Source organism: Thrips palmi, unplaced genomic scaffold, assembly GCF_012932325.1.
Source record: "Thrips palmi isolate BJ-2018 unplaced genomic scaffold, TpBJ-2018v1 HiC_scaffold_8, whole genome shotgun sequence".
NCBI classification, from domain to species: Eukaryota; Metazoa; Arthropoda; class Insecta; order Thysanoptera; family Thripidae; genus Thrips; species Thrips palmi.
In genome coordinates this window covers 9431034-9458051 of record NW_023144635.1, presented here as the reverse complement: position 1 = coordinate 9458051, position 27018 = coordinate 9431034, and the positions used below count along the sequence as shown (strand labels likewise).

The following is a 27018-nucleotide window of genomic DNA, read 5'->3' as shown; positions in this document are numbered from 1 at the left end:
GGGCCAAATCACCGGTAGCGCTGGGGCAGGGGGAGGGGGAGGGGGGGGGACGGGTAGAAATATTATGCAAAACAAGACCGCGCCCCGGGCAATGAGGAATGGCCAATGAGGGGAGGGTGGCGGAGGCCGCTTCAGCCAGGCACAACTAGTAACGGGACTCCTCCCCCTCCCCTCCCCTGCCTGAAATAGAGAATAAAAGGAAAGGCACCTGTTTTGGTTGGATCGCTGTTATAATGCGAAGACATTATGGATCGAGAGCGCGCAGCACGGCGCATTGGGCAACGGGAAGGGGTCGCCTCCATCTCTACACTACTGGAAATAATTCTAAATGCCTCACGGCAATGTAAATAGAGAATGAACACAGTGGAATGAATGGAGGATTGCACGAGGCTTGGGCGCTGGATACTCACGTTGAAGCTGATGAGGAAGAAGTCCAGCGTGAAGACGATGGCCGTCATCGGGTTGAAGTTCCTCTGGAACACAGAGCAACAAAAGACGCGTTAGCGGCTTCATAGTTCGGCGAGGACATTGCTCAGTGTCACGACAACGCGGCGACGCGGCCGGGCCGTGCCAAGCCTTGCCCGGAACAAAACAAAAAACAACAAAACAGGACGCACTCGTTTTTCGAGAGCCGCGCGCGTGTGACGCCGCGGCCGCGGGGACAGCGCGGGTTCCCTCAAGAGGGCAGAGCGAAGGGCTTTCCCGGGGGCCTATAGCCCGGAGGCCTATAGCCCGGAGGCCTATAGCCCGGAGGCCTATAGCCCGGAGGCCTATAGCCCGGAGGCCTATAGCCCGGAGGCCTATAGCCCGGAGGCCTATAGCCCGGAGGCCTATAGCCCGGAGGCCTATAGCCCGGAGGCCTATAGCCCGGAGGCCTATAGCCCGGAGGCCTATAGCCCGGAGGCCTATAGCCCGGAGGCCTATAGCCCGGAGGCCTATAGCCCGGAGGCCTATAGCCCGGAGGCCTATAGCCCGGAGGCCTATAGCCCGGAGGCCTATAGCCGGGAGGCCTATAGCCCGGAGGCCTATAGCCCGGAGGCCTATAGCCCGGAGGCCTATAGCCCGGAGGCCTATAGCCCGGAGGCCTATAGCCCGGAGGCCTGCTGCCCCGGCGCGGCCACAAAGGGGGGTGGTCAGCGTCAAAGGGGATGAAACGGCCCCTCCTCCATAATCCCGGTCTCTGAGAATGACAGTCGAGGCCCACATCGCCGTCGGCCCAGGCTTCATCAGCGACCAGCCATTCCTCCCCTCCCCCCTCCCACTCTCCATCCGCCCACGCCGACAGTGAGCTCGTTCCTCCATCATCGTCTCAAGACGCCTAATTAAGCGCGGGCCGAAAGCGGCCGAAGCGAAAGCAGCCCTAAGCCGCGGAGTCGCGCCGCGGAACGATGCCAGGTTTTGCTCTTGTTTCTGCTCATGTTGTTGTTTTTCCTGTTGTTTACCTGCCGAGGTACTCCCCACCTGGCGGCCTAATCCGTCTTGGAGTTGATCAGGACGGCGGCTTATTGATGGCTAGCATCCCCCGACCCACCCCGTCCTCCCCGACGTCGCCGCCGTCGTCCCCCGAGCCGAGCCAATCCGACCGCCATCCCTCTCGCCGTGACGGCGACGGAGCGACGCCGCCCGCCGTGGAAACCAGAGAGTGGAAACTGGAAGCTTTTCCTCAATTACTTATTCGTCTTTTTTGTTCGGCAAAAAAGAAAAACACGAAAAAAATCTCCATTAAGACACCTTTTGAGGCCAGCCCGGAATTGAGACACCTAAAAGGCGCTCCCCTCGACGGGCTGCTCAGGCCGAGTCTCGTCCATTCTCCCTTTGCGGGAACACAGCAGCCGGCCCGCCGCGCTCCTACCTCCAAGAGCTCCAAGACCTCGTGGAACTCGTACGGCTGCTGGATCAAAGGGCCGAGCGGCCGAGCGGGTTCGGAGCCGTCCGGGCCATCGCGCAGATGGGGCTGCCTGCCTGCCTGGCTGCCTGCCCGCCTGCCTGCCCTGTAAGCCCGCCACGCGCCGCCACGCCCGCCGCGGACCGGTATGCCGTAACACGCTATTGTTGGTTAAGCCCAGGGCTCGGGGGCCGCGCACGCCGCGCACGGAAACAAATGAGCCTGGAACCTGGAGCCGCACCGGACAGCAACGGCAGGCAGGGGCACCGGAAAAAGAGGGGAGGCTCAAGTCGGAGTCTTGGAGAGACTCTTTGGCGGTGGCTTGGAGCCTCCCCCGCTTGGTGCTCCAGAGTTTATCGCCAGGGGGAAGTCACTAGGCAAGCGAAAAATTCTAAAATTTAAATAAGGAAATAAGAACTGCCCTCCGGACGGCTCGACGGGGTGGAGTGTGGGTGGCTTGGCTCGCCGAGCCAGGCCCCCGTCGGCCCCATCCTCATCCTCATCCGATCACGGACGTCTGTCCGGATCGGAATCAGATCAGCAGTCTGCCGGGGCAAGGCCAGGGCTGCTGCCGCACGCTGCTGCCCGCCACGCCCGCCACGCCGCCGCAGCGCGCGGATCGCCGAAATTGCGCAAACTTTGCATTGCATTAGCCAAGCGGGCGGGGCAGGGTGGGGCGGGGCAGGGTGGAGCAGGGCGGGGTGGGGCGGGGCAGGGCGGGGTGGGGCAAGCTTGCCGTTGGTCGCGACTGCGATTAGTTTGGCCGTCCGTTTGCTCTGCTTGTTTTAGAATAGTCTTTTTTTTTTCGTGATTCGTCCTATGATCCCTTAGCTTTGTTTACGCGGGTTGCAAAAAAGAAAACGAAACAAAAGACGAATAAAATGGGTCATCAAGATTAGGACCTTCCAAAAAAAAAAAATGAAATATTTACACTACACTTTAGGGAGAGGCAGGACCGCTTTACATCGCCGGAAATCGAACCAGTTCAAAAGTAGAAGGGGCAAAGCGAACGACGTAGAAAACGGCACGTTAAGCAAACAGTGTCTTATCGGGCCGGGCGTAACGGACCCCGGAGTAGCTCCCACACCGCCCGGCCGCCAAAGTTACTTTCCCAGACGGGCCGTCCTGCACACTGAGAGTCGTTTTCGTTGCTCTGTCTCTCTCGCACTCATGGGGCGTTCCGTTCACGTGTGAGAGAGACAGCGTGAGGCAGCGCCAGCCGTCCGCCGTGATCGAAGGATCGAGCAAACGGCACGCCGAGCGGCACGCCGAGCGGCACGCCGGCCAGCCGGAAACTGCAGCCTGTATCCACATCGCAGTCGGGAAACTTTGCCCCCACCCCTGGGGGGCGCCGCGCCGAGCCGCGCCGGCCGAGCCGAGCCGAGCGGGCCGTGGACGGACAGGCACTTGTTGAGGGAAACTTCCCGACTTGGCAAGACGGGGCCGGACGGGGCCCCCGCACGTCGCCGTCCTGGACGCGCCGCCCGTCGCCCCTCGGTGCAGCGCAGCGCCTCCAGGCCGCCCCTGCAGTCCCTGGAGGCCCTGGAGGTCCTGGGGTCAGTCCCTGGACGGGCGGGTGAAGGCAATCTCACATTCCCGGAGCCAGGTCACCCAGACTGGCTGCCAGCTCGGCCAGGACTGCCCCCCGCCGTCGCGCCGCTCTGCGCGCGTGCATTGTCCCGACTCGTCCTTGGAGCCCTGCTTGGCTTTGATCAGGCGGGCGTGGCAGTGCGCGATGCAGCAGCGCGGTTGGTAAGGCCGCCCCCTTCAAACGGGATCCACGGCGCCGCCAGCCCCCGGCGCCGTCGAGAAGGCCACTTTACTGCTATTACAACTTTCTGCAGTCAGTCTCTCGAGAAGTCGCCGAGAGGGGGCCGACGGCGGCAACCGCGGCAGGACGAAGAGCGGCTTCCCGGCAGTCGCGCCGCGGTGGCGTGGCGGGCGTGGCGGGCGTGGCGACCCCGGGGGAGGAGGCCAGGAGGCAGCAGGGGGCGGCGCGTGAGGGCCAAACTCAAAGCAAAGCGGCCTCGCCGCCATCCATATGAAGTGCGGCCCGCGCTGCTCGCTGCGCCCTGCTCCACGCGCTGCTCCACCACCCTCCACACGTGCCGCCGCCGAGAGACTTCGGCACTTTGTTTGGAAGAGGTTGTCGTCGTCGTCGTCCTCGACGTCGTCGTCGTCCTCGACGTCGTCGTCGTCGTCCTCCTCCTCCTCCACGTTGTCGTCGTGGTGGTGGCGGCCCACGGCGTCGCCTTCCCCGCCGCCCACGTGCGTCGACTTCAACGACGTGAACGCACCCCGCGGCGGCACGAGGCGCCGACCACAGCGTCGGCGGGGACCGTTTTAAACCGGCCGTTGTTGATCTGCCGCGGTTCTGATTACCCCGGCGATCACCCCCGAGACGAAGGGGAGGCGGCAGGCACGTGCGCGCAGACGGCGCTTTCTCAACCCCGACTCGGAACCGAGGCGGAGGTGCACGGCGCTCTGTCTCTGTCGCACTCACGGGGCGCGTCGTAGAGGTGCGAGAGAGACAGAGCGACGAAACGGTGTGCGGAATTGGTCTGCGCCGAGTACCGCTAATAGAACGGCGCGGACTATTCTGGTGCGGATCGCAGGCCGCAGCGGCTTATGGCGACGGGCCGACGGGCCGGTCCAGGGCGGACCGTACCGGGACGCACAGCACAGCGCGCCGCGCACAGTGGGCCAGAAGACCGGTGGAGGCGGCCAAAACTCCAGACGCGTTTTGAGCTCCAGAGTCGCTAAATGGGACTCGAACCGAACGTGTGACCCCACCAATGGATTCCTCGTTCGGAGAGCAATCCATTGGTGGGGTCACACGTTCGGTTCGAGTCCCATTTAGCGACTCTGGTGCTCAAAACGCGTCGAGAGTTTTGGCCGCCTCCACCGGTCTTCTGGCCCACTGTGCCGCGGTCGCGACGAGCCTGCCGCGGCCGACCCGCTCACGGCCGTGGCTGCGGCCTTGGCCACGGCCGGTGTGATGTCCCACCTCTCCACAGCCAGCCCCCCCGGCAGAGCGATTCCGAACATAGCCCGCCTGTCTCGTTCTCAATTTTGGAATCCCACGACCGTTTGGAGTTCAACCATCAGTGTATCGGCGTCACAGCGCACAGTTAATGTCTGCGGACATGTTTTGTTATACCAGCTGGAAACAATTTTGCGCCTCACCAAATTTTGCGACGAAATTGTAACCCAGCCAGTAACAAATTTTTCTCCAGCTTGTTACAGTTTTGTCAGCAGATTGGGTAAAAATTGTTTCCAACAGGTAACAAAAACTCCATTTCGGCAAACCTCCAATCGCTCCCAGAAAATGTTAAGTTGCCGGACTGAAAGACCGGGGTTGTTTTACTTGGCGCTGGTTAACTACTCCGAGACAAAGCCAACACGCTAGGCCACCGCAGAACAGGGTAATTTTCGAGACAGTCGCGAAAGTCGAGTGAGGCAGCCGTTTCGAGGCGAGGCACAGGGAGGGCTCGTAAGCGGCTGTGTAGACTGATTCCGAGTCGTTTTCGTCGCTCCGTCTCTCTCGCACCTATGCGCGACGCCCCGTGAGTGCGAGAGAGACGGCGACGAAAACGACTCTCGGAATCGGCCTGCTGGGTTCAAGAGACCGGGGCTGCGCACATCGTCAAGCTCCAGTCCATTGTGGCTCAGCCTCTCATGAACCCCGCAACCGCCTCAACACGACTGCAGACGTGTCTCAGGTTTCCCGCCTGCTTCGGGTTTGGCAAAATAAACAAAGCGGAATACACGCAGCAGGTGGGCTGGGCAGCACCATTGCACGGCCCGAAGCCTTCCCAACGGGCGTGCAAAAGGCACCGCCGGGCACCGCCTGCAAAGGACACGCTGCACCGCCTCCCTTCGCAAAAAGCAGCAGCATTCCACACGATGCAGAGGGGAAAAGTTCGCCGAGCGGAACGGACGCCGCCAACACGCTGCGCTGCTCTCTCTTCCTGTTTTTCTCTTTCTCTTGCTCTTTCTGGTGATTGACTCCTGCTTACTTTGGGGGGCCGCCGTTCTCGCATGTTGAGTCGAAACGCCCTTGAGCTGGCATGCAGGCCAGCAGCGCAGAGGCCGGACTACACTTTGGCGGGTCCGCTCTCAGCCCTAATAGAAAAGTGAAGTCCCTCTTGAGTCTTTTTTGCCAAGTCCCTCTGTAGTCCTTATTTGAAAACCCTCCGAAGTATCTAGATGGTGCATTTCAGGGATTAGGGATTTCGGGTGAAAAGGGATTTCAAAGGGACTTGAAATCCCTCCGAAGTCTCTTTTGGAGGCAAAAGAAAAAGAGGCGGACGGAGTTGAACCCTGGGTCTTCATCTTACTGACAGGAGACGTTATCCACTACGCTGCCGGCTCTTCGTGGAGGGATCGGGTCAGCCTGCCTACCACTATCTGCCGGAGCTCAGTCAGGCGCAAGGCTCTGTCCGTTGCAGTTTTGCGTGGTTGATGGTTGTACTAGGGGGTTTTAAGGGCAGATAAACGCAACGGTGCCCTCCGTTTTCTCCTCAAATGCATATTTACAAGAATAATACGATGATCAATATTCAAATTTGAATAAGACATTGCTTTTTACCATGATAACTTTGACAGTAGGTGACCAGTATTTGGTTTATTCCTATTTCGTTCATACAATGCACACAATCAACTTTACTGAATGAAACTCATTGTGAATTACGAATATGAGTCCATGCAAGTGTCTACACGCATGGTGTTGTGCATACATTTGTCAAAGTATTGAGAGGTCATACGCTTACTTTCAGGGACTTGCGAGAGATTTCACAGACCATCCTGCCAGATCAGGGACTTCGGAGGGACCTGGTCGGGGGAGGGACTTGACAGGGACTAAGTATGGACTTCAAATCTCCTGAAATCCCCGGTGGACTTTGGAGGAACAAAATAGGAGCCATCCAGGGACTTCGTTTTCTATTAGGGAGGTGCACTGCCACCGGCTCGGCTCGGCTCGGCTAGAGACCTAGAGACCCAGGCGGAGCGCAGCAGACAGACCGAACAGTTTTTCGGCCACAGCTCGAAAACCGTTCAAGTTAGAGTGGTACAGTAAGCGAGCCGATTGTAGCTTGTACAGAGACCTACAATCGGCTCGCTTACTATACCCCTCTATCTAGAACGGTTTGGAAGCTGTGACCGAAAAACCTTCTCCAGCCGTTAAGTGCGTGCGCCGCCATTTTGTCCGGAATATGGGACAGCTCTCCGGCCGCGCGCGAGGAGTATGAGAAACTGTTGGTGCGCTTATCGGCGCCCGCGCTTCTCCGTCAGTCTCTAGGTCTCTAGGCTCGGCGAGACGGACGATGCCGAGCGGTGCTTCCTCGCTCTGTCTCTCTCGCACCCGCTCGGGGCGAGCCACGAGTGCGAGAGAGACAGAGCGACTCCGTGCAGGCACACGTGCATGCACACGGTCCCGAGCGCGACGTCGGCCACCCACGGCGTCAACCCTTCGCCTCCCGAATCCCCGCAGTTCTTGGAGTTGGTCGCGCTGCTAGTTGAATTCGAAATGGCCCTTTTCCAAACAAGCGTGCAAGTTGCTAGAGGGGCCGTTGCAGGGGGGGGGATCTTCTTCCGAAGCCGCGGAATCGACGTTTGAAGGCGCCGTATGGGCCCTATGAACAAAGACCGATGTCCTTTGGGTCGCTCGAACAAAGTCCGATCTCCTTTGGGCCGCTCGAACAAAGACCGATCTCCATTTCCTAACCTCTCAACGCGTTCATTTTGAAGTCCCAGAACAATCTCTACGTTTTGATTCCACACTAATGAATTTTAGATAATCATTCTCTAATATGTTTGGAACAAAACCTTCAAAATATTGTTTGAGTTGGATGTCTGTTGCGAGAACAACAAGATAAAGAAGCGGTGAATGCAGAAACGGCCGAAATGGAGATCGGTCTTTGTTCGAGCGACCCAAAGGAGATCGGTCTTTGTTCGAGCGACCCAAAAGACATCGGTCTTTGTTCATAGGACCCATCGTAAGTAATTTCATCGTTTTTTTTTGTAATTCGCCGTGGCACTTGGTAAGCCAGTTGGCCGCGCGGGCGAATCGGCCAAGATGAAGGTATTGGTTCTTTCGGCCGGGTTTATATCCCGGCTTTGATGTCGGGCCATGCCGCTGTGTGGACCGCGGACTAGCGAACACGCCGAGGCGCCGAACGGGGCAATGGGCTCCGAAGGCCGAAAGCCGAAAGCCCCAGAAAGGCCAAGGGGTGGGGGTGGGGGAGGGAGCAAATCCGGCGGAACACAGTCTGGGAGATGCTAGTAATTCGGCTGGCTGGGCCAGGCCCTTGGCGGGGAGTGCCCCACGGAAGGAAAGGTACGGCAGGGGGTGAGGCGAGGCGCGGGCCCGGCTGGCCTTTGAGCGACCGATAATGCGATTATTCGGCTTGGCCAACTGCCGTATGGCCCTGTGCCGTGTGGCCCGGCCGACGGCCGGACGGCCAACCGGGCAGAGCAGGTACGGCACCGTCATCAGCAAGCAAGCATTAATCATTTGCAAACTTTTTTCCTTTTATTTTCATCATGACCATTATTAAAAGCACACACCGCGCAACAGAGTGGCATCATTTTAATTTATTTTTCTTGTTCCGCGGGGAGAGGAGGGGTGAGGGTGAATCCCGGCGTCCCTCCATTCTCCATTTTTCATGTTGCCGGGGGCAGACGGCGCCGCCACCGCCGCCACTCTGCGGAACGACGTGCACGCCGCGGGCATGCATGGCCACGAGGGGCGCGGCAGCGCGGTGACATGGCGGCAAGCCCTGTCCGTCGCTCTGTCTCTCTCGCACCCATGCGCGACGCCACAGGCGTGCGAGAGAGACAGAGCGACGAAGACGACTCCCGGAACCAGTCTGCCGCTGGCCCGGCGGCCCCGGCGCGGCCCCGGAGGCTGTGCGCTCTGTGGCTGTCTGTGTCGCGGCTTTCCGGAGCGGGTCTTGCCGGCCGGGGTGACATATTGACACAAGTGGCGGAGAATTATGATCCGGCGGAGAAAACGGAGAAAACGGGCATATTGCATGCATATCTCGCTTTCCGGGCGGCCTGCCTCGACAGGCACGCCCCGCCGCGCGCTCCACCGCTGTCTCCCTGTCTCCGCGCTCCGCGCCCCGCGCCTGCAGACTGATTCCGAGAAACGTTTACGTTGCTCTGCTTCTCTCGCACTCATGGGACGTCCTTATGAATGCGAGAGAGACAGAGCGACGAAAACAACTCTCGGAATCAGTCTGCTGCCTCCCCATAGGCTGACAACTGCTGCGGCGCGCGCCCCCACATATTGAAACCCCGCGAAGCGACGGCGGCGACCCCTGCTGTGGTTCCCCGCCTCCCTCCGCCTGCGCCGCCCCCCGCGAGCCGAGCCAGGATCCAGCGACGAGTGCAGAGCAAATGATAAAGCGGCGACCACTCATATTGTGTTTTTATGCGGCCCGTCGCGCGGTCTACCTGCAGACTGATTCCGAGAGGCGTTTTCGTCGCTCTGTCTCCCTCGCCTCGCGGGGCGTCCCGTGTACGTGCGAGAGAGACAGGGCGACGGAATCAGTCTGCAGGGGCCGGCGCCACGCGCGGGGGCAGGCCAAGGACCCTGTCGACGCCCTGGTCCTCCCCTCCCCGTCTAACGAGGTGAGCTCCCCGCCCGCCCCGCGCCCATCTTTTACGTGAGTGCGGCTCGCACGCGGGCCGCCCGCCACTGATGTGTGCAGGGGCGGCGGGGGGCGGCGGGGGCGGCGGGGGCGGCGGGGGCGGCGGGGGCGGCGGGGGCGGCGGGGGCGGCGGGGGCGGCGGGGGCGGCGGGGGCGGCGGGGGCGGCCGCATAAAATGCCTAAAGCGGCTAAGCCGGGCTGAGCAAACAGGTGACGAAGTGCGCGACGGCGGCGAGAGGGCATTCACTCCAAAAATTAAATGTACGAGCCGCGACCGCGCCGTGGCATTCCAACTCGTATTACTCTTCAGGTATTCTGCAATATTCTGGTACGACCCCACCAGCAAATTCGCGAATGATTACCCGCTGAGCGTGTTAGCTCGGCACTCCCCGCAAGTCCGCCTTCATTTTGCCTCTGCTGTCGCGCAAGACGGAGACGGAGAGTGCTTTCATGTTGTTTTATTTTTTCCCTCCTCGCCCCGGCAAGTGCGCGCGTGATGGTCCGGGAGGCCCGCGGCAAAAGTAACGAGGGGAATTGCATTAGCGACGAGGCACTAGCGGCACTAGCGCCACTAGGGGCGTGACCCAGCGGCTGCGTCCCGCGCGTCCCGCCTCGCTCTCTCTCTTTCTTTCTCTCCTCTCGCGGGGCGTTTCGTAGCGGTCGGAGGGACACCGAGCGACGCCGCCACCGTTCGGATTCGACCCCCTGCACGCGTGACCCGTTTAAGGGCCCACCGTAAATCCGTTAGGTTGTTTGCGGACAGCCCCTTGCAGCGCGGCAGCGCGGCCGAAGGGCCGCCAACCAAGCCAGGGCCGCCGAGGGCCGCGGCGTGGCGGTGTAGTGGCGTAGGTAGATGGGGCCGCACGCGGCCGCACGCCGCGCCGCCGCGCCCCGCACGTCGGGGTCCCTGCAGCCCTGCACGTCGGCCACCCACGGCAATGGAGACGGATGGGCGCGGCGCGTGGCTCTCCTCTCGGAAGACTTACTTTCACGCACACACACATAGAGGCACACACACACACACACACACACACACACACACGCGCGCGGGCACACCGCGTTATTGCCGTGGACTCCAAGGCCAACGTCGGCGCAGCACCGCCCTGCAGCACGCTGCAGCCCCTCAGGCTGGGGCGGGGCGTCCTCACGCGCCTCACGGGTAGCAGCGGGTGGCGGGCTAAAATGGCTAATCTCACTAGCGGTGTTCTTTCTTTTTTTTCAGGCCGTGGTCGCTGGACCGGCAGCTGGCAGGGCTCCGAACCGTAGGCGCTTCGCGTCGCTCCGTCTCACCCGCACCCGTCCTCACACGCCCGGCGCCCCGTGAGTGCGAGAGAGACAGAAGCCGTGTTCGTAATCGGGCCGCCGGCCGCAGGGCGGACACCTCGCCCACTTCGGACACTTGCCCGCCGATAAGCCCCGCATCCGCCGCGCCGGCACGCCCTCGCCTCCCTTCGTCCCGCCTGCCCCCGGGAAGGAACGCGCTCAAAGTTTCCCGGTATTTAAGTGCGGGAAGATCCAGTGTCAGTCTTCGTCAGTCTTGGCCTCCCACGAGATCATCATCCGGGAAGATAAGTAAAACACGGTGGCGGGTCCTGGACAGCTCAGGGTAACTGCTTCAGGGCCGCGGCGACCCGACCCGACCCTTACGCCGACCCGACGCGACCCGTGCCGACCCGGCGGCCGGACGTCCGCCCGCCTCGCGCGGCGGTGTGTTCCCATGCCGCCTTCCCTCATTTCCTTTTCTTCTGGCCCGATTGTCCGCTGCGGGGGAAAGAGAAGCGAAAAAGGCGAGCCCCCCACCCCACCACCAAGGTACCCGCGGAGCAGCCCAATCAGCGCGGCCCGCCCTCCGCCGCTTTGCGCCGAGGCCGAGCCGAGACCGAAGGCCACCGAAGGCCGCTAAATATTGGTTCCGTTCCGAGGCGAATTTTTGCGGCGAGGGAACCGCAGGCCAGGCCGAGCCGAGGTCCGGCCCGGTCCGGCCGGAAAAAGGCTGTGGCAGCCATGCATGAGTAAAAGGGGCGGCACCGCCCCCCCCCCCTCTCTCTCTCTCTCTCTCTCTCTCTCTCTCTCTCTCTGTTTCTCTCACCAGCTCGAGGCAGATGAGGTACACGATGTGCGCCACGTCCACCACGGAGGCGAAGACCACCACGGCGATCCACGGCACCAGCAGCTGCCTCGTATCCTGCGCACACCAGCGGCAAATTGGAAAATGACGCTCTTCTGTTTTTGCGTGTGTTGGTCAGAAGCATGGTTGGTTATGCCGGCGGCGGGTGGTACTCACGCTGTAGATGCCGTACACCAGCAGCGTGCACGACATGAGGCCCAGGACCGAGCACGACGTCACCAGGATGTTGAACACCATGGTACCTGGGAGGCAAATAAAAACGGAAAATTGTGAACGACCCTCAACAGGTGTCTTTTTTTCTTTTTTTAAGAAATGAAAACGTAGCAGTGTCGTAGTGTCGTGAATGAAAAAGGCGGTTCGGACGCTGTCTACTTCGCGGAGAGAGACCGCGAAGACTGATTCCGAAAGTCGTTTCTGTCGCCCTGTCTCTCTCGCACTCATGGGGCGTCCCGTACAGGTCCGAGAGAGACGACGACTCGCGGAATCAGTCTGCTGGGCGGAGAGCGAAATATTATCCGAGGCGCAAATCATTGACGAGGACCGAACGCCGTGCGCGGCGAGACGGGAGGGCGAGCGAGTTGTGACGGCGCGCCATTCCGAAAACGCGTCGGAACGACAGCGAGTCCGACGGCCAAGTCGACTGGAAGTTACAGTGTACAGTCTCGCAACGACGCGGCCAATCTGACATGGCGGTGCGCCGCGTTCGTCCGCGTCGGAGAAGGCTGCCAGGGCCCTTAAATTAACAAAAGCTCGCGTAGCTGTAATAGCCTTGCCTTCCAGCCTTGCCTTCCAGCCTGGCCGCGCCGAGGCCTGCGCGCTGTGCCTTCTTTCTTTCTCTCTTTCGGGGTGGCCCATCAGCAGACTGATTCCGAGGAGTCGTTTTGGTCGCGCTGTCTCTCTCGCACTCATGGGGCGCGCCGTGTAGGTGCGAGAGAGACAGATCGGCGAAAACGACCCTCGTCTGCTGGTCGGGCCTGGCACCGCCGCCACGCACCGCGCAGCACAGAGAGGGGAGGGGGGGGGGGGGGAACCGCGGAGGGAAACACCAGCAAAGCAAGACGGCTGGGATGCGCCTAAGCAGTGCGCTCCAGCGAGCGACTCCAGTGATTCCAGAGGATTCCAGTGGGTTCCAGTGACTCCAGAGGATTCCAGTGGGTTCCAGTGACTCCAGAGGCCGGGTCCTTGCGGGGCCGCACCCCCCGCCCTCTCGGCGCGAAAGTCGTTCCATTTATTTGTAACGAGGACTTTGCAGCTCGGTCATATTTAATTGGAGGCGAAGGCGCGCTCTCGGTGCGCTACAACAGGGACGACCCGCGCCGCCCCGAAGGAGAGGAGTCCGAGAGAAGTTTGCAGCGAGGCCAGCAGCACAGCACCGCCACGCCACGCCCCGCCACGCCACGCCGAGCCAGGGGCTGTACTGTACACAGGTTCGCGCGTCGGCGAAATTTACGGTGTTCAATATTACGGGTCTTTAGTCGTCCTTAAGTCGCCTTCCATTATGAAGGGCGTCGAGGGAAACGCTGCAGCGAGCAGGGCGAGCAGGGCGTCGCCTTCTCCCTCGCACCCTCACGGTGTGCCCGACGCTCCCTGCCTCTGCCGGCGTGTTCGCGTGTTCGCGTGTTCGCGCATCTCGACGGAGCGCCCGCGGACGGCGGGGCAGGCAACACGCTCTGCGCCTCGTCACACACTGGGCCAGATGGCTGGCCAAGATCGCGGACGGGTTTTTAGCTCCAGAGTCACGAAATGGGACTCAAACCGGACGTGTGTGTGACCCCACCAACGGATTGCTCTCCGGAAGAGGAATATGTTGGGGTCACACGTTCAGTTCTAGTCATATTTGGCGACTCTGGCGTCCAAATCGCGTCTTAAGTTTTGGCCGCCTCCACCGGTCTCCTGGCCCACAGCACGCCGTGCTCACCGCGTTGGTGAAAGGGCTCTACTTTGAAGTGTACTCACTGGTCGTGGTGGACTCGACCTCGATGATGCTGCTGTTGTAGGGCTCCGTGTTGTTCTCCATGCCGCCCAGCACCTGGCGGTCCTCGTGCAGGGCCACGCCCGTGATGAGCAGCGTGAGGCTGAAGTACGCCTGCGGGCAGAAGCGTGTCGGGTTGGGCGTCAACATGGCGTCGCAGCACCGCACCGCGCGGCACAGCGCGGCGTCTTTGTTTTTCTGGCATTTCTCGTCGTTTTGGCGGGAAAACGGGGCGCATTTACCCGCGTCGCCGCGGTACTCGCCGTTGCCGCCGCGCGCGCTCCATTGTGCATTATTGCCAAGCTCGTCACGCGGTGCGTGTCCTCGGTGTCCTCGACCCTGAGAGACGTCCGCCCCGCACCCCGCACCCCGCACCCTGCGCCCAGGACCAAGTTTGATCCCTGGGGACGGCCCGCGCGGACACACACACACACACACACCTACACACACACACACACCTACAGACACACACACACACACACACACACACCTACAGACACACACACACACCACACACACACACACACCTACCTACAGGCACACACACACACACACACACACACACCTACAGACACACACACACACACACACACACACACTACACACACACACCCACACACCTACCTACAGACAGACAGACAGACAGACACACACACACACACACACACACACACGCGCGCGCGCGCGCGTATCCCAGGGGCGGCATGAGTCGCCATTACAGTGGCTTCGGCGCCACGCCACTGCATGCAGTCCCGGGTTCGACTACTGCCAGCTGCCAGCCCCCCCGGAAAGGATCTCTTTCTTGTCCTCCCCTTTCGTTTGTAATTCCGAGGCTGATGGGGCGCTCCTAGACACGCTATAACTCGGCCATCCCGGCGAGTGGCTCCGGCCGGCCCTCTCTCCGTCTCTCTCGCACCCGTCCGGGACGCGCCGCGAGAGCGAGAGAGACGGAGCGAAGGGGGCGCCGTGCGGCGGCAGCCCCAAGGGCAGCCCGCTGACAGTGCTGACGCGGAGGCTGCAGAATGGATGGCGGCGCGACGCTCAACTTGCTGACCGGAATGGGCCGTGAGACAAATGGGGGCGGGGGGGCTTCGCTGCTGACCCAATCGTTCTTTTAAAATAAATGTTACTCGTTACTTCGTGGGGTGGGGCCTGCCCAGCCCACACCAGCAGACAGATTCCGAGAGTCGTTTTCGTCGCTCTGTCCCTCTCGCACTCACGGGGCGTCCCGTATAGAGAGACAGAGCGACGAAAACGACTCAGTCTGCAGCCCACCAGCAGCCGGCCCGGCCGGGAAACGAAACGTGTGGCCAAAACATGGTCGTGAATCGCAAAGGAGTCCCGGCGGGGGAGCGCTCGTACTACGCAGTACTCACGTTCGACTTTCCGCGCACCGCATTGAATTTTTCATAGCCACCGTTTCCTTTTTTGCCGTTGTCCAGGCCGGAGGGTGGCGCCGAGAGAGTTCATTACCAGCCCGACATCAACGCCATGAGGAAGGATGGCAAAACGGGACGAAACCCGGTCGTCATTATTTGTTCCCGCGGGAATTTTTTGTTGTTGTTTTTTGGCGCGCTGCCGGCGACGCGTTTGTTGACGCGCCGACTGCCGGTGCCCCGCGGTTCCCGGAGGTGCACTAACACCGTCCCCGGGGATGGCGGCCTCGCCCGGCCTCGCCCGGCCTCGCCGAGTGAGGGCGAGAGGGCGTCGGGGTGTGAGGGCGAGTTTAGGGCGAGGGCCTCGGCGAAGGCGGCGGGGAGCGTGGCGCTGTCAGTACCTGTTTGGACCGCCTGTTAGTTCGGCAACCTGGGCCGAGACCTGGGCCGAGACCTGGGCCACCCCACCGTCCCGTTCAAAGCCTCGACCCACTCCGGCAAGCACCGCCGCGCGTTCCGCCCGGAGCGGCCCGGCCCGCGGAAAGGGGGTGGGGGATAGATTGGCTGGCAATCCGATCTTACACCCCTGGATGTCTTCTGGGCCGGCCGTCCCTACATTCCAGCCACGTCCACGCCAAAGCGGCTCGGTGGCACGGCCCACAGTGTGCCAGAAGACCGGCGGCGCAGGCGGTCAACACGTTTTGAGCTCCAGAGTCGCTAAACCGAACGTGTGACGTCACCAATGGATTCCTCGTTCGGAAAGCAAGCCACTGGTGGGGTCACTCGTTCGATTTAAGTCCCATTTTGCGACTCTGGCGCTCAAAACCCGTTCGGGATTTTGACCGCCTCCACCGGTCTTCTGGCCCACTGTGCAGCGGCCCGACGGCACCCTAGGTGTGGGGCGGGCTCCAGGGCGGGCCCCGGCCGGGCCCTAGTTAGCTTGTTCTCTAGAGCAAACGGGCCAAGTTGCGGAGAATGGAGTAGTGAGCGGGGTGGGGCGCGGAGGGGTAAGCCACATCACAATAGGAGGCGGCAGGCGGCATGGGCGCAAAAGCCGGAGTTGCTTTTCAAGGACGAATCATGGAAAGGCGCGTACTTGGCGTGAAGTGCAGGGCTGTTCTGTGGCGAGGGTCTGGAGGAGGAAGAGGACACCTGTGGGGTAGACAGGCCGAGTGGTTAGGGTAGGGAACCACTCGGTTCTCCTCTCCTAGTCCTAATTTTATTTTTGGCGTGTATTTCTGTGGAACAAAGCTGGCGCTCTGATCCGACGAACACGAGGGCAGGCCGCAGCCCGGACCAATCCGATCCCTACCTACTTCTCCAAAGTTTCAGGCAGGGGAAAAAGCGCCCCAAGCTCTGGAAGCCCAAGCTGGAAGGGCTGCGGCCGGACCATTCCCATCGCGTCTCCACCGCGGCGCGCCCAGATGAATGGGCTCTAAATCGAGAGCACAACGCCCTTGCGCCATTCTCGCGGTGCGGGCTGTGGGGCGTGGCGGGGTGGGGCGTGGCGGGGCGCCCAGGTGCGGCGAAGCGCGGTGCCAGATCGGCTAATTACACGTCTGTCGCCCTGCGGAGACCCGGCGACCGCCGCACGCCCTGCCACGCCCTGCCACGGTGCGCCCCGGGTCGGGTTAGGCTGAGCTGACACTTCGGTGGCTGCTTGAGGCTTAGCGCTGCTTAGCGGGAGACTAATGGAACGCCCTGCATGTGGCTTGGCGGGGCTGGCGGCCTGGCGCGACCGGGAGCGCCTGGAAGGCAGGCCAGCCTGACGCACGGCTGTCGCCGGGGTTGCCTACCCCCGGCAACGCAGGCGCTTTGGCCAGACTGGCTCGGCGACGTCGCAGCGTCGTCACCCCGCAGGGCAGGCAGGGCCTTGTGACTTTTTCTGTTCTTTGTGCGACGGAGAATTGGATGACGACGTTGTCTGGGCGCCGCGAGCACATCCATCAGCCTCATGGAACAAGTAACGTGTCCAGGCTGCGCGGCGGCGGCCCGCGGCAAGGTGGTGCTGACCGACCGGGCGAAGGCCGTGGCGGAGGCCGTGGCGGAGGCCGTGGCGGAGGCCGTGGCGGAGGCCGTGGCGAAGGCGGCTGCGTGCGCGGGGAATCGAGGAAGGAAGAGGAAATCGAATAACGGTCGCGCTGCTTTTCGCCGCGCGGCGCAGGCGGCGACGAGCCGGGCGAGGTGCGGTACGGGTTCTTCGTTTCCGCCGCCATTTTGCTCGGCGGGCTCCAGCCGAGCGATGCCCAGCATCGCTCTGTCTCTCTCGCACTCATGGTTCGCCCCGACAGGTGCGAGAGAGACAGAGCGACGAGAACGACTCTCGGAATCAGGCTCCAGGCTCCGGGCCTGAAGAATAGCACGGCGCGGGCACGGCGCCGCCGCGGGAGGCGGGGAAGCAGCGGCAGGAGGGGGATGAGGGGGCTTTGCGGCGAGAAAAAATGCTTCTGCGCGGAAATTTATGCTGAAGGGCGAGCAGGTTGCGCGTCCTTCCACGGACAAGCCGATCGCGACTTAAGCCGAGCGGAGGAGAACAAGGCGAGACAAGGCGAGGCACCGGCCGGGCCGCGCGGTGCCGCGCAGGGCCGCGGGGGCAACGAAATCGGCGCGGAGAGCGGAAATACAGAATGGAAATAACGCTTTCGTCGATGAGGCCCCGCGAGTGTGCACCGGCAGCCAGGCGGCGGGGAGGGAACGCGGGAAAGTAGCTTTCTGGCAAATTAAAACACGCCGAACACGGCGGGGCGCCGCGGGGCGGCACGGCGACACAGAGGAGTGTGCACGGCCGGGCCGCGTTCCCTCGTAAAGTGATAATTCCAGGCACGGATGCCCCCTCCCCTCCGCCGCGCGCAGGCAATATGCTTTTACTCTGGCCGGGCTGGGCCGGGCTGGGCGGGCGGGGAGTCCGAGGGGAGGGGCGGGACGCGCGATGCCTCTGGACCTGCTGACAAATGATATTCAACTGGAGGGCGACTGCCGTGCGACGGGCCGCGGCGTCGTCCTCGTCGTTCTAGTCGTCGTCGAGCAGCACAAGAAGTACTGCACGGAGGCGGGCGGGCATCGCTCACTGCAGAGACGCGGTGTCACTTAAGCAGCCCCAAAAGTCAGGCTCCATTATTTTCCTCGCGGCGCGGCGCGGCGCGCGGTACTCCACTTCCCCTTCTCCTCGAGCACGGCGTGAAGCCGCACCATTACGCCCTGGCCGGAATCCGCAAATATCCTACAAGTGTTTTGGCGGTGCCCGGATTAACTCGGACCTAAACCTGACACGGGCCGTTTTTTCCTTGTTTTTGTTTTTTTACCGGTGAAAAAGTGGAAGGATTTAATAAGGGGGGCGCGGGACGCCGTCAGCGTGGGCCGGGAAAAAACTCATCAGCGCAGCAGAGTAACTAAAGCCAAGGTAAGCTAACCTGACCCAGGTGCAGCGGAGGCGCTGGCCTCGGTGCAGGCAGCGCCGGCAGCGCAGGGCAGGGCGGAGTTCATTAACTGCCAGCAAAACATGCCTTCGCCGCGGGTTCAAATAAAACCACTCCCACCGCTGTGCGCGTGGCTGCCCGACGGACAGAGAGACTTTGTCTGCGTGTGTGTGAGGGGAGTGTTTGTTGTTCTTGACAGGTCGTCATGTGTTTGACAGTGCAGTTTTCGGAGCTTCACAAACGCTGCAGCGGCCGGATTTCCCAGTAAGTTCTATCTCTCTCCCACTCAGCTTTTTCCCCCTGGACCCCGTGTGCGAGCAGTGCCGCCCTGCCGCGATGCCGCGACACGACGCGGCGTTTCGCATCGCTCTGTCTCTCTCCCACCCACGGGGCGTCCCGCCGGCCGCCGCGGAGCGACAAGGACGGGGCGACACACTGCATTGTACAGCCGTAATTAATCACCAAGCATGAGGCTTTGTTGCCACGGCAACGCGGCAACGCGGCAACGCACTTCCATTAGCGGCAGGATGCAGTTGCTAATCAGGGCGAATCCGTGCCGCCTCGTTGGCAGCCAGGAGGCGGGATTACGCCAGATTGGGCGGACGCGACTCAAATACTCGCTACTCAAACGGGGACTCTGGACGATAGCACACTTTAAAAGTCGTATCGTAAAGACTCTCCATTTTACCACGATGAAAACTATCGGTATTGTGGGGGTGGTGCAGCTGATCTTGTGACTTGCCATTGAAAATTCATTTGTACGTTATAGATATTTTGTCGAAATTTCTCCATGTTATGGAGAAAATCTTCACCAGAATATGTTGGTGCAACCTTCCACCGCAAGACATTTAGAGTGCACCAACCAATCTATTCCTCGCATCAAGGACATCCCATTGGTCATCTGGGTCCTATTCGAGTCCTTCCCTATTTGCGTACTCCGGGGAGGAAGACCTGCCCGCGCCGCCTCAAAGGATCATCTGGCTCGCTGCCGGGCTCTGCGGGGCGCCTGAGCGAGGGAGTCCTCCGCCCAGAACCTTTCGGCCAGTCTTGTTCACGACCTGTTTTTCCGGGCGCCTTACCCCGCCCCACCCCGCCCCGCCCCGCCCCGCCCCGCCCCGCCCCGCCCCGCCCCGCCCGCCGCGCCCCGCCCGCTCCGTCCCCCGGGGGCGCCATTTCATCCGCTTCATTCTCGGAGACGCTCGCCGTCGCGCCGCCTTCCGCGAGATTCAGCCAACTGGGAAACTTGTCCCCCTTCGGATTCACGTTCACGCACAAGGAGGGTGGACGCTCGCTCGTCCCCGGGAGACTCGCGTCGCGACAGTCGGACAGCCGGGCGGGGCGCGGCGACAACTTCGCCGTACGAGCAGCTCTCGTGAAAGGTGGCCCCGGGCCCTCACTGCAAAAAATGTTACGTCAAATCGAGCAAATTTTGATCTTTGTTTCGAATTCCTTCGAATATACAAGGGGCGGGATTGGGTTGAGACAGTGGTTCTTAACCTTAGGGTCGCGACCCCAAGTGGGGTCGCGAAAAAATTTTAAGGCGTCGCGGCGAGGTAGCTGGGGTCGTGTTTTGGGCCGATTTTAAGCAGCCACTGCGTCTGATCCGAGGCGGGCATTTTGCTCCCTCAACGGGCAATTGGTCTTTGGACCTTCCTTTAGCATGCCTCTGTTACGGAGTGCGATTATCAGTCTTAGTTTGGGAGCAGTATTGTCTCAAAGTTGGCCAAAACGCTCAGAAATGTCTTTAAAAAATCATGTTTTGGGTCGATTTTAAGCAGCCACTGCGTCTGATCCAAGGCGGGCATTTTGCTCCCTCAACAGGCAATTGGTCTTTGGACTTTCTTTTAGCATGCCTTTGTTACGGAGTGTGATTATCAGTCTTAGTTTGGGAGCAGTATTGTCTCAAAGTTGGCCGAAACGCTCAGAAATGTCTTTGAAAAATCGTTGTGCCCGTTTTGGTCAACTTTGAGACAATACTGCTCCCAAACTAAGACTGATAATCGCATTCCGTAACAGAGGCATGCTAAAGGAAGGTCCAAGGAACAATTGCCCGTTGAGGGAGCAAAATGCCCGCCTTGGATCAGACGCAGTGGCTGCTTAAAATCGACCCAAAACATGATTTTTTAAAGACATTTCTGAGCGTTTTGGCCAACTTTGAGACAATACTGCTCCCAAACTAAGACTGATAATCGCACTCCGTAACAGAGGCATGCTAAAGGAAGGTCCAAAGACCAATTGCCCGTTGAGGGAGCAAAATGCCCGCCTTGGATCAGACGCAGTGGCTGCTTAAAATCGACCCAAAACATGATTTTTTAAAGACATTTCTGAGCGTTTTGGCCAACTTTGAGACAATACTGCTCTCAAACTAAGACTGATAATCGCACTCCGTAATAGAGGCATGCTAAAGGAAGGTCCAAAGACCAATTGCCCGTTGAGGGAGCAAAATGCCCGCCTTGGATCAGACGCAGTGGCTGCTTAAAATCGACCCAAAACATGATTTTTTAAAGACATTTCTGAGCGTTTTGGCCAACTTTGAGACAATACTGCTCCCAAACTAAGACTGATAATCGCACTCCGTAACAGAGGCATGCTAAAGGAAGGTCCAAGGAACAATTGCCCGTTGAGGGAGCAAAATGCCCGCCTTGGATCAGACGCAGTGGCTGCTTAAAATCGACCCAAAACATGATTTTTTAAAGACATTTCTGAGCGTTTTGGCCAACTTTGAGACAATACTGCTCCCAAACTAAGACTGATAATCGCACTTCGTAACAGAGGCATGCTAAAGGAAGGTCCAAAGACCAATTGCCCGTTGAGGGAGCAAAATGCCCGCCTCGGATCAAACGCAGTGGCATGCTAAAGGAGGGGTCTCGTGGGGTCGCGAAACTTTTCCTGGGGGTCGCGGAAATTTTTGGCTACAAATTTGGGGTCGTGAGCCGAGAAAGGTTGAGAACCGCTGGGTTAAGAGGCCTACCTAACAAAAGCAGTGGCCTGCCTAGAAGATGTAGTCTGCCTAAAAAAAGCAGTGGCCTGCCTAACAAAAGGTGTGACCAGCCGGCGTAAGGCAGATGAGACAGTCCTTTGTACTACCCTGGACTGAGGTCCTGTCTGTCCTGTGGCCGTCATGGCTGTCCAGCCCCAGCATGCACGTCCCCGTCGAGGTCCCCCGCGTCCAGCCGTCATGGGAAATGAGGTCCGAATGGAGACGCGCTGGAGTTTGTCCGGCCGACTCTCCGCCCCGCCGACTCGGGGCTCCGGGAGAGGGTGAGGCATGGCATTGGCCTTGAGTGGCAGTGAGGCGGCCAACAAGACGGGGCGCTTTGACCGGAGACACGTCGCGTTACAGGCCATTGCACATCGACGGAGAAATAGGAGGGATACGTTTATTCGAGCCAAACTGTCGATACGGGCCGAGCCCGGCCGAGCCAGCGGGGCCACCCGCGACGCGGAACTGCCGATAACGAAAACGCGCTGCGACTGCGCGCGACGCGCCAGTAGTTTTTGCTTCCATGCGTCGCGTCTCTTCGCGGCCAAATCCCCGAGCCAGCCGCGAAGCCGCGAAATTAGACGTAAGGGCCGCCCAGGCGAGCCTGGCGGCCTTTGTTATCACTCCGTGCAGCCGCGCTGCTTGTTACGGCGAGGGGTGGGGTGGGGGGTGCGAGGGGGAGGGGGAGGGGGAGGGGGATGGGGAGGGGGAGGGGGAGGGGGAGGCGGAGATTTTCCCTAGATCACGGGCCGCCACTGATAGATTGCGCGCTCCCCCCGTGAAGCCCTTTCCGGCTTTTTAGGGGCGATACGCGGCTCGGGGGGAGGAGGGGGAGGCCGGGGGACGGGGGAAGATGAGGGAGGGAAGCCGTTACGGAGTTTTAAGAAATGCAAAGGGTATCAAAAGGAAAAGAAAATAAGCTGATGGAAACGGGTCGGCCGGCGGGTAAGAAATTGGCGCGGGGAGGATCGGTTTGGCGCGCTTTCTGACGAGCGCGCCGAGCGCGTTTGCACTTCTACTCGCCGCGCGGCGTGTTTATTGCGGTCGGCGGCGCCGGTATTTGCGGACGGCGGGTTGCAGCGCGAGACCGAGGGCGACGCCGAGGGCGACGCCGAGCGACGACGCCAAATCAAAACAGCGTCGAAACAGCGAGGCGGAAGCGCGGAGGCGCGGAGTGGCGCCGCTCGCCGAGCTGTCTGTCTGTCCGTCGCACAGTGGGCCGGAAGACCGGCGCAGGCGGTCGAAATCCCGGACGCGTTTTGAGCTCCAGAGTCGCTGAATCGGACTCGAACCGAACGTGTGACCCCACCAATGGATTGCTCTCCAAGCGAGGAATCCATTGGTGGGGTCACACGCTCGGTTCGAGTCCTAGGTAGCGACTGTGGAGCTTAAAAGGCGTCTAGAGTTTTGGCCGCCTGCGCCGGTCTTCTGGCCCACTGTGCGTCGCGGACCCGGCCGTCTGAGCTGAGAGTGTGCCGGCGCCCGACCAACCTCGGCGGGGCGGCGGGGGCCTGTCCCGCCTGGCCCCGCCAGGCCCTGCTCGGCCCCGCCGCAGAGCACGTCATAGAGGCCCTGGTGGCGGTGACCAACAACGGAATGGGTTCGCTCGGGTAGGGGGGGGGGGCTGTCAGGCGCGGGCCGGGAAGGCCGGGAAGGCCGGGACCCGGATTTGCATGAGGGAAATATAGCCGCGATCAATCTGTGCGAGTGTCTCCTCGAGGGTGGGTGACCCGAATCCCGGCGGCACAGCGCGGCACAGGCCCTCAGCATCTCACTCATCGCGGCCCCGCCCCGCCCCGCCCGTCGTGACGAGGGCCCCGGTAATACATATTCACTGGCTGGTGGTTCGGCGCGTTGTGTCGCGTCGTTTCCAACTCGACCACTGGAGCTGGCAGCCCGGGCCGACGCCGCGACCCGCGCGACCCTCCCCGTGGAGTGGAGGGTGCCACCGCGCCGCCGCGCCGGGCGTGCTGCGAGGCTGCGAGGCGCCTCGCTTCGTCGGGTCTCCCGAGAGAAAATTATAGGCTGCAGATTGGCTGCAGGCTGGCTCCCTCCAGGTTGCTTACAACGCGCGGATGGAACTCGGATGGCTGCAGACATTGGCTGTATTCGGACATACGTCAGCCAAAATACAGCCATCCGCAGCCGGTGCAGCGTCTCTGGCTGCACCTGCCAGCCACTGAAGTGTCCCTTTGGAGCCCAGTCAGCGCTGCCCCCGCTGCTCTAGGCTGCACCCCGTAGCCTTCAGGATGCGCCAGACAGCCTTCCTTCGCGAGCCACGCTGCCTCCAGCAGCCACGAGGCTGCGAGGCACTGCTCCAGACTGCACCCCGCAGCCTTCAGGATGCCCCAGGCAGCCTTCCTTCGCCCGGGCCACGCTGTCCCCGGAAGCCTGGAGGCTGTGAGGCGCTGCTGTAGGCTGCACCCCGCAGCCTTCAGGATGCTCCAGGAAGCCTTCTTTCGCCCGGCCCACGCTGCCCCCGGCAGCTATGAAGCTGCGGGTCAGAGCCACATCTCGGCCGCATCCTGCAGCCTCGTGGATGCCATCGGCAGCATCCATATCGCTACTAGGCTTCACTCCTTAGTTCATGAAGGTCCCCATGAGGACCTTTGAGGGTCCCTGTTACGCCCTTTGAAGTTCTATGGAGCCCTTTGTAGATTTTCTAGGGTCCGAACACCGTTCCGGATCCAAATCTGCTAAGTAATTTCATGTAGGACTTACCGTTCCCGAGATATCAAAGATAACAAAAAAGTTTCCCGATTTTTACGAAACTTGCATGGCTTATGTATGTTAACGTATTCAACTCAAATATCAGCATACCACGCACCCAGTCTATTTTTTTCTATTTTTTATAGCCCTTTAATCAAGGAATTCGACCGTTGCCTGAATACCGCCAGCATCCACCATGCTGCAATCCGTAGCCTACAGCCATTGCAGCCTACATGGCTGTTTAGTCCTGCCGTAGCCCGGCTGCATCCGACAGCCAACACGCTGCGACGCGCAGCCTACAGCCATTGCAGCCTGCGTGGCTGTTAAGTGCAGCCGCGGCCAGGCTGTCGCTAGCAGCCAGCGCGCTGCGACGCGCAGTGCGCAGCCTACAGCCATTGCAGCCCGCGTGGCTGTAAAATCCAGCCGCGGCCCGGCTGGCGCCAGCAGCCAACACGCTGCTACGCGCAGCCTACAGCCGTGGCAGCCTACATGGCTGTAACGTCTAGCCACGGCCCGGCTGGCGCCAGCAGCCAACACGCTGCGACGCGCAGCCTACAGCCATTGCAGCTAAGTTGGCTGTGAGTGGCAGCGTTTATAGGCTGCTTAGGGCAGCCAAAAGGCTTCTGTGCGCAGCTTCTGAAGCGTTTCACAGCCAAAGCGCTCCGTGAAACAGCCAGACCAGCCACTGCAGCGTGGATGGCTGCAAGTCCAGGATGTCGCTATGGCTGCGACATGGCTGCAACGCAGCCATGGCAGCCATGCATACAGCCAAAAAACGGTCCATACAGCCATGCGTCAGCCGTGCGTCAGCCTTTCTGCAGCCTTCTATTTTTACTCGGGCTCCGCCGCGGTGCGCCCCGACCGCAGCACTCGGCAGGACAAGCAGGACAAGCAGGACGAGCACAGCAAGCGGGGCTTTTAACGTGTAGCAGCTCGCCCTTCTCTCTTGGCGTACCGCGGCATGAACGCTGCCGTGGCGGGGCGGGCTCCCTCGCCGGCTTTGTCTCTTTACTCGCCTCATTGTGACCCGCCATTAAGCCATTAGCACTACACACGCTGTCTGAGACAGCAGCACGGCCACGGCCAGGGCGAGGTCCCGGCGGGCACCATGGCCTCGGACAAGCCCTCGGCCTCGGCCACATGGCCTCGGACAAGCCCACGGCCTCCACCACGGCCACATGGCGTCCAGCACAGTGCAGCACCACGACGCCACGACCTTGGCCGACCTTGGCCGACCTTGGCCCGGCCTCGGCCACACTGTAAGTACCAGTCGGGACGCATGCCGCTCCACCCGCACTTACCATGGTGTAGACGGCGCTGGCGTAGCTGCCCTTGCGCAGGGAGTGCCAGCAGCAGCATGACTGCAACAGGGCCATGTCGGCGCGCGGGCTGCACGGCCCGCCAGGCCCCGCCCGCCTCGCCGCCCACCCTCCACCCCCACGGCCGCCTGGGGAGCCGGCAGGGTGGGCAGAGGGCCCCAAGGTCTGTCCTGGAACGACACAAGCACAGCATTAGTTGTCGCGTGCGGCCCAGTGCGGCGTCCGCTCGTCGAAGAGAGAGAGAAAACCGCTGCCCTGTGGTCGAGCGAGAAAGAGAGGAAAAGGGCGAACAAACAAGGAAGAGATCGGCTGCAACGCTCGCGGCCGGCACCGCACGGCACGGCACGGGCTAACCGCGAAGGTCGAGAAAAATGGCGAAAATTTCCCAGGGGATGCTAAAGCTGGACTTGCCTGGGGACTGGGCACTGCCATGCCTGCAGCAGTAAGGCCTGTTGGCCACAAACACACACATACGTACACACACACACACACGAGCGCAAGCGAGTAAACACTCACCCACACACACACACACATTCACAAGCACGCCGAACACACGCACGCCGCCCCGCGGAGAGCGGCGCGTGGGAGCAGCGTATTTTAACGGAAATTTCATTTCACCCTCCGGGCCTCGCCTCGCCAGCCCAGCCCAGCCCTTGGCCCAGCCCAGCCCAGCCCTTGGCCCATCGCCTCGCATTGTTTTCCATTAAGGGCTCCCAGGTATCCGTCGATGCCCTTAAATAAACCAGCGTGATATTACGGCCGCCGCTCCTGGAGGGATATAAACTTTTTTTTTTCTTTGTTGAGAGGAACGCAAGGAACGGCCGCTTGCCCGTTCCGCCCCACCCCAACACAGCCCGCGTCCGCGAGGGCAGCCTTCTTCTCCACCTCCAGAGGCACGGGCACGCACGCGCGCGCGCGCCGCGCGCGCACACACACACACACACACACACACACACACACACACACACACACACACACACACCACACACGAAGAAGGCCGCCCCGGGACGCGTTTCCACTCAGCGTATCATTCATTGTGCATGAGTCCGATAGCCGCCCCGCGGCCCTGGGCCCTTGGCCTGGGCCCTTGGTCTCGGCCCCGTCTTGCCGGCCACGGCCCCTCTCGGCCTCCGGGACGACCAGGACCAAGACCAGGACCACCACGAGCAGGAGGAGAAGCGGCGAGCTGCTTTATGGAATCGGGGAAATCTCGGCTGGACGATCCAGATGGCGGCCGCCCCAAAGTCAGGCAGAAACAACAACTTCCAGACATCCGTCTGCATGTTGACCGAATTTGCTGCGCCACTGCTCGCATAAACGAGTGTTGCAATTCGCATACCGGAGGGAGGAGTAGGGCGTATAAGAGAAGGATGTTCAGACCACCCACACGCTTTAGGGAGAACGATTTGCAACACTTGCACGCAGCGGTCGTCCAAGGTCAGGACTTTTAGAACTTTTAGACATCCGTCTACATTTTGGCCAACTTTGGCCACGGAAGCGGCATAGGGGGAGTAGCTGGCACCTTCAAGGTGGGCGGCACACAGTGGGCCAGAAGACCGGCGGAGGGAGGCGGAC

At 61.1% G+C, this 27018-nt stretch overlaps 1 protein-coding gene across 1 annotated transcript; it reads right to left on the bottom strand.

Moving 5' to 3' along the window:
* Positions 1-410: 410 nt before the first annotated feature.
* Positions 411-25536, bottom strand: LOC117653529 (the record flags this gene model as incomplete). Its single annotated transcript, XM_034399263.1, is given in 5 exon segments — positions 411-473; positions 11630-11725; positions 11825-11910; positions 13625-13754; positions 25426-25536. Coding segments are annotated over 5 exon segments (450 nt in total), but the record flags the coding sequence as incomplete, so codon positions are not given.
* Between the last annotated feature and the right edge of the window lie 1482 nt (positions 25537-27018).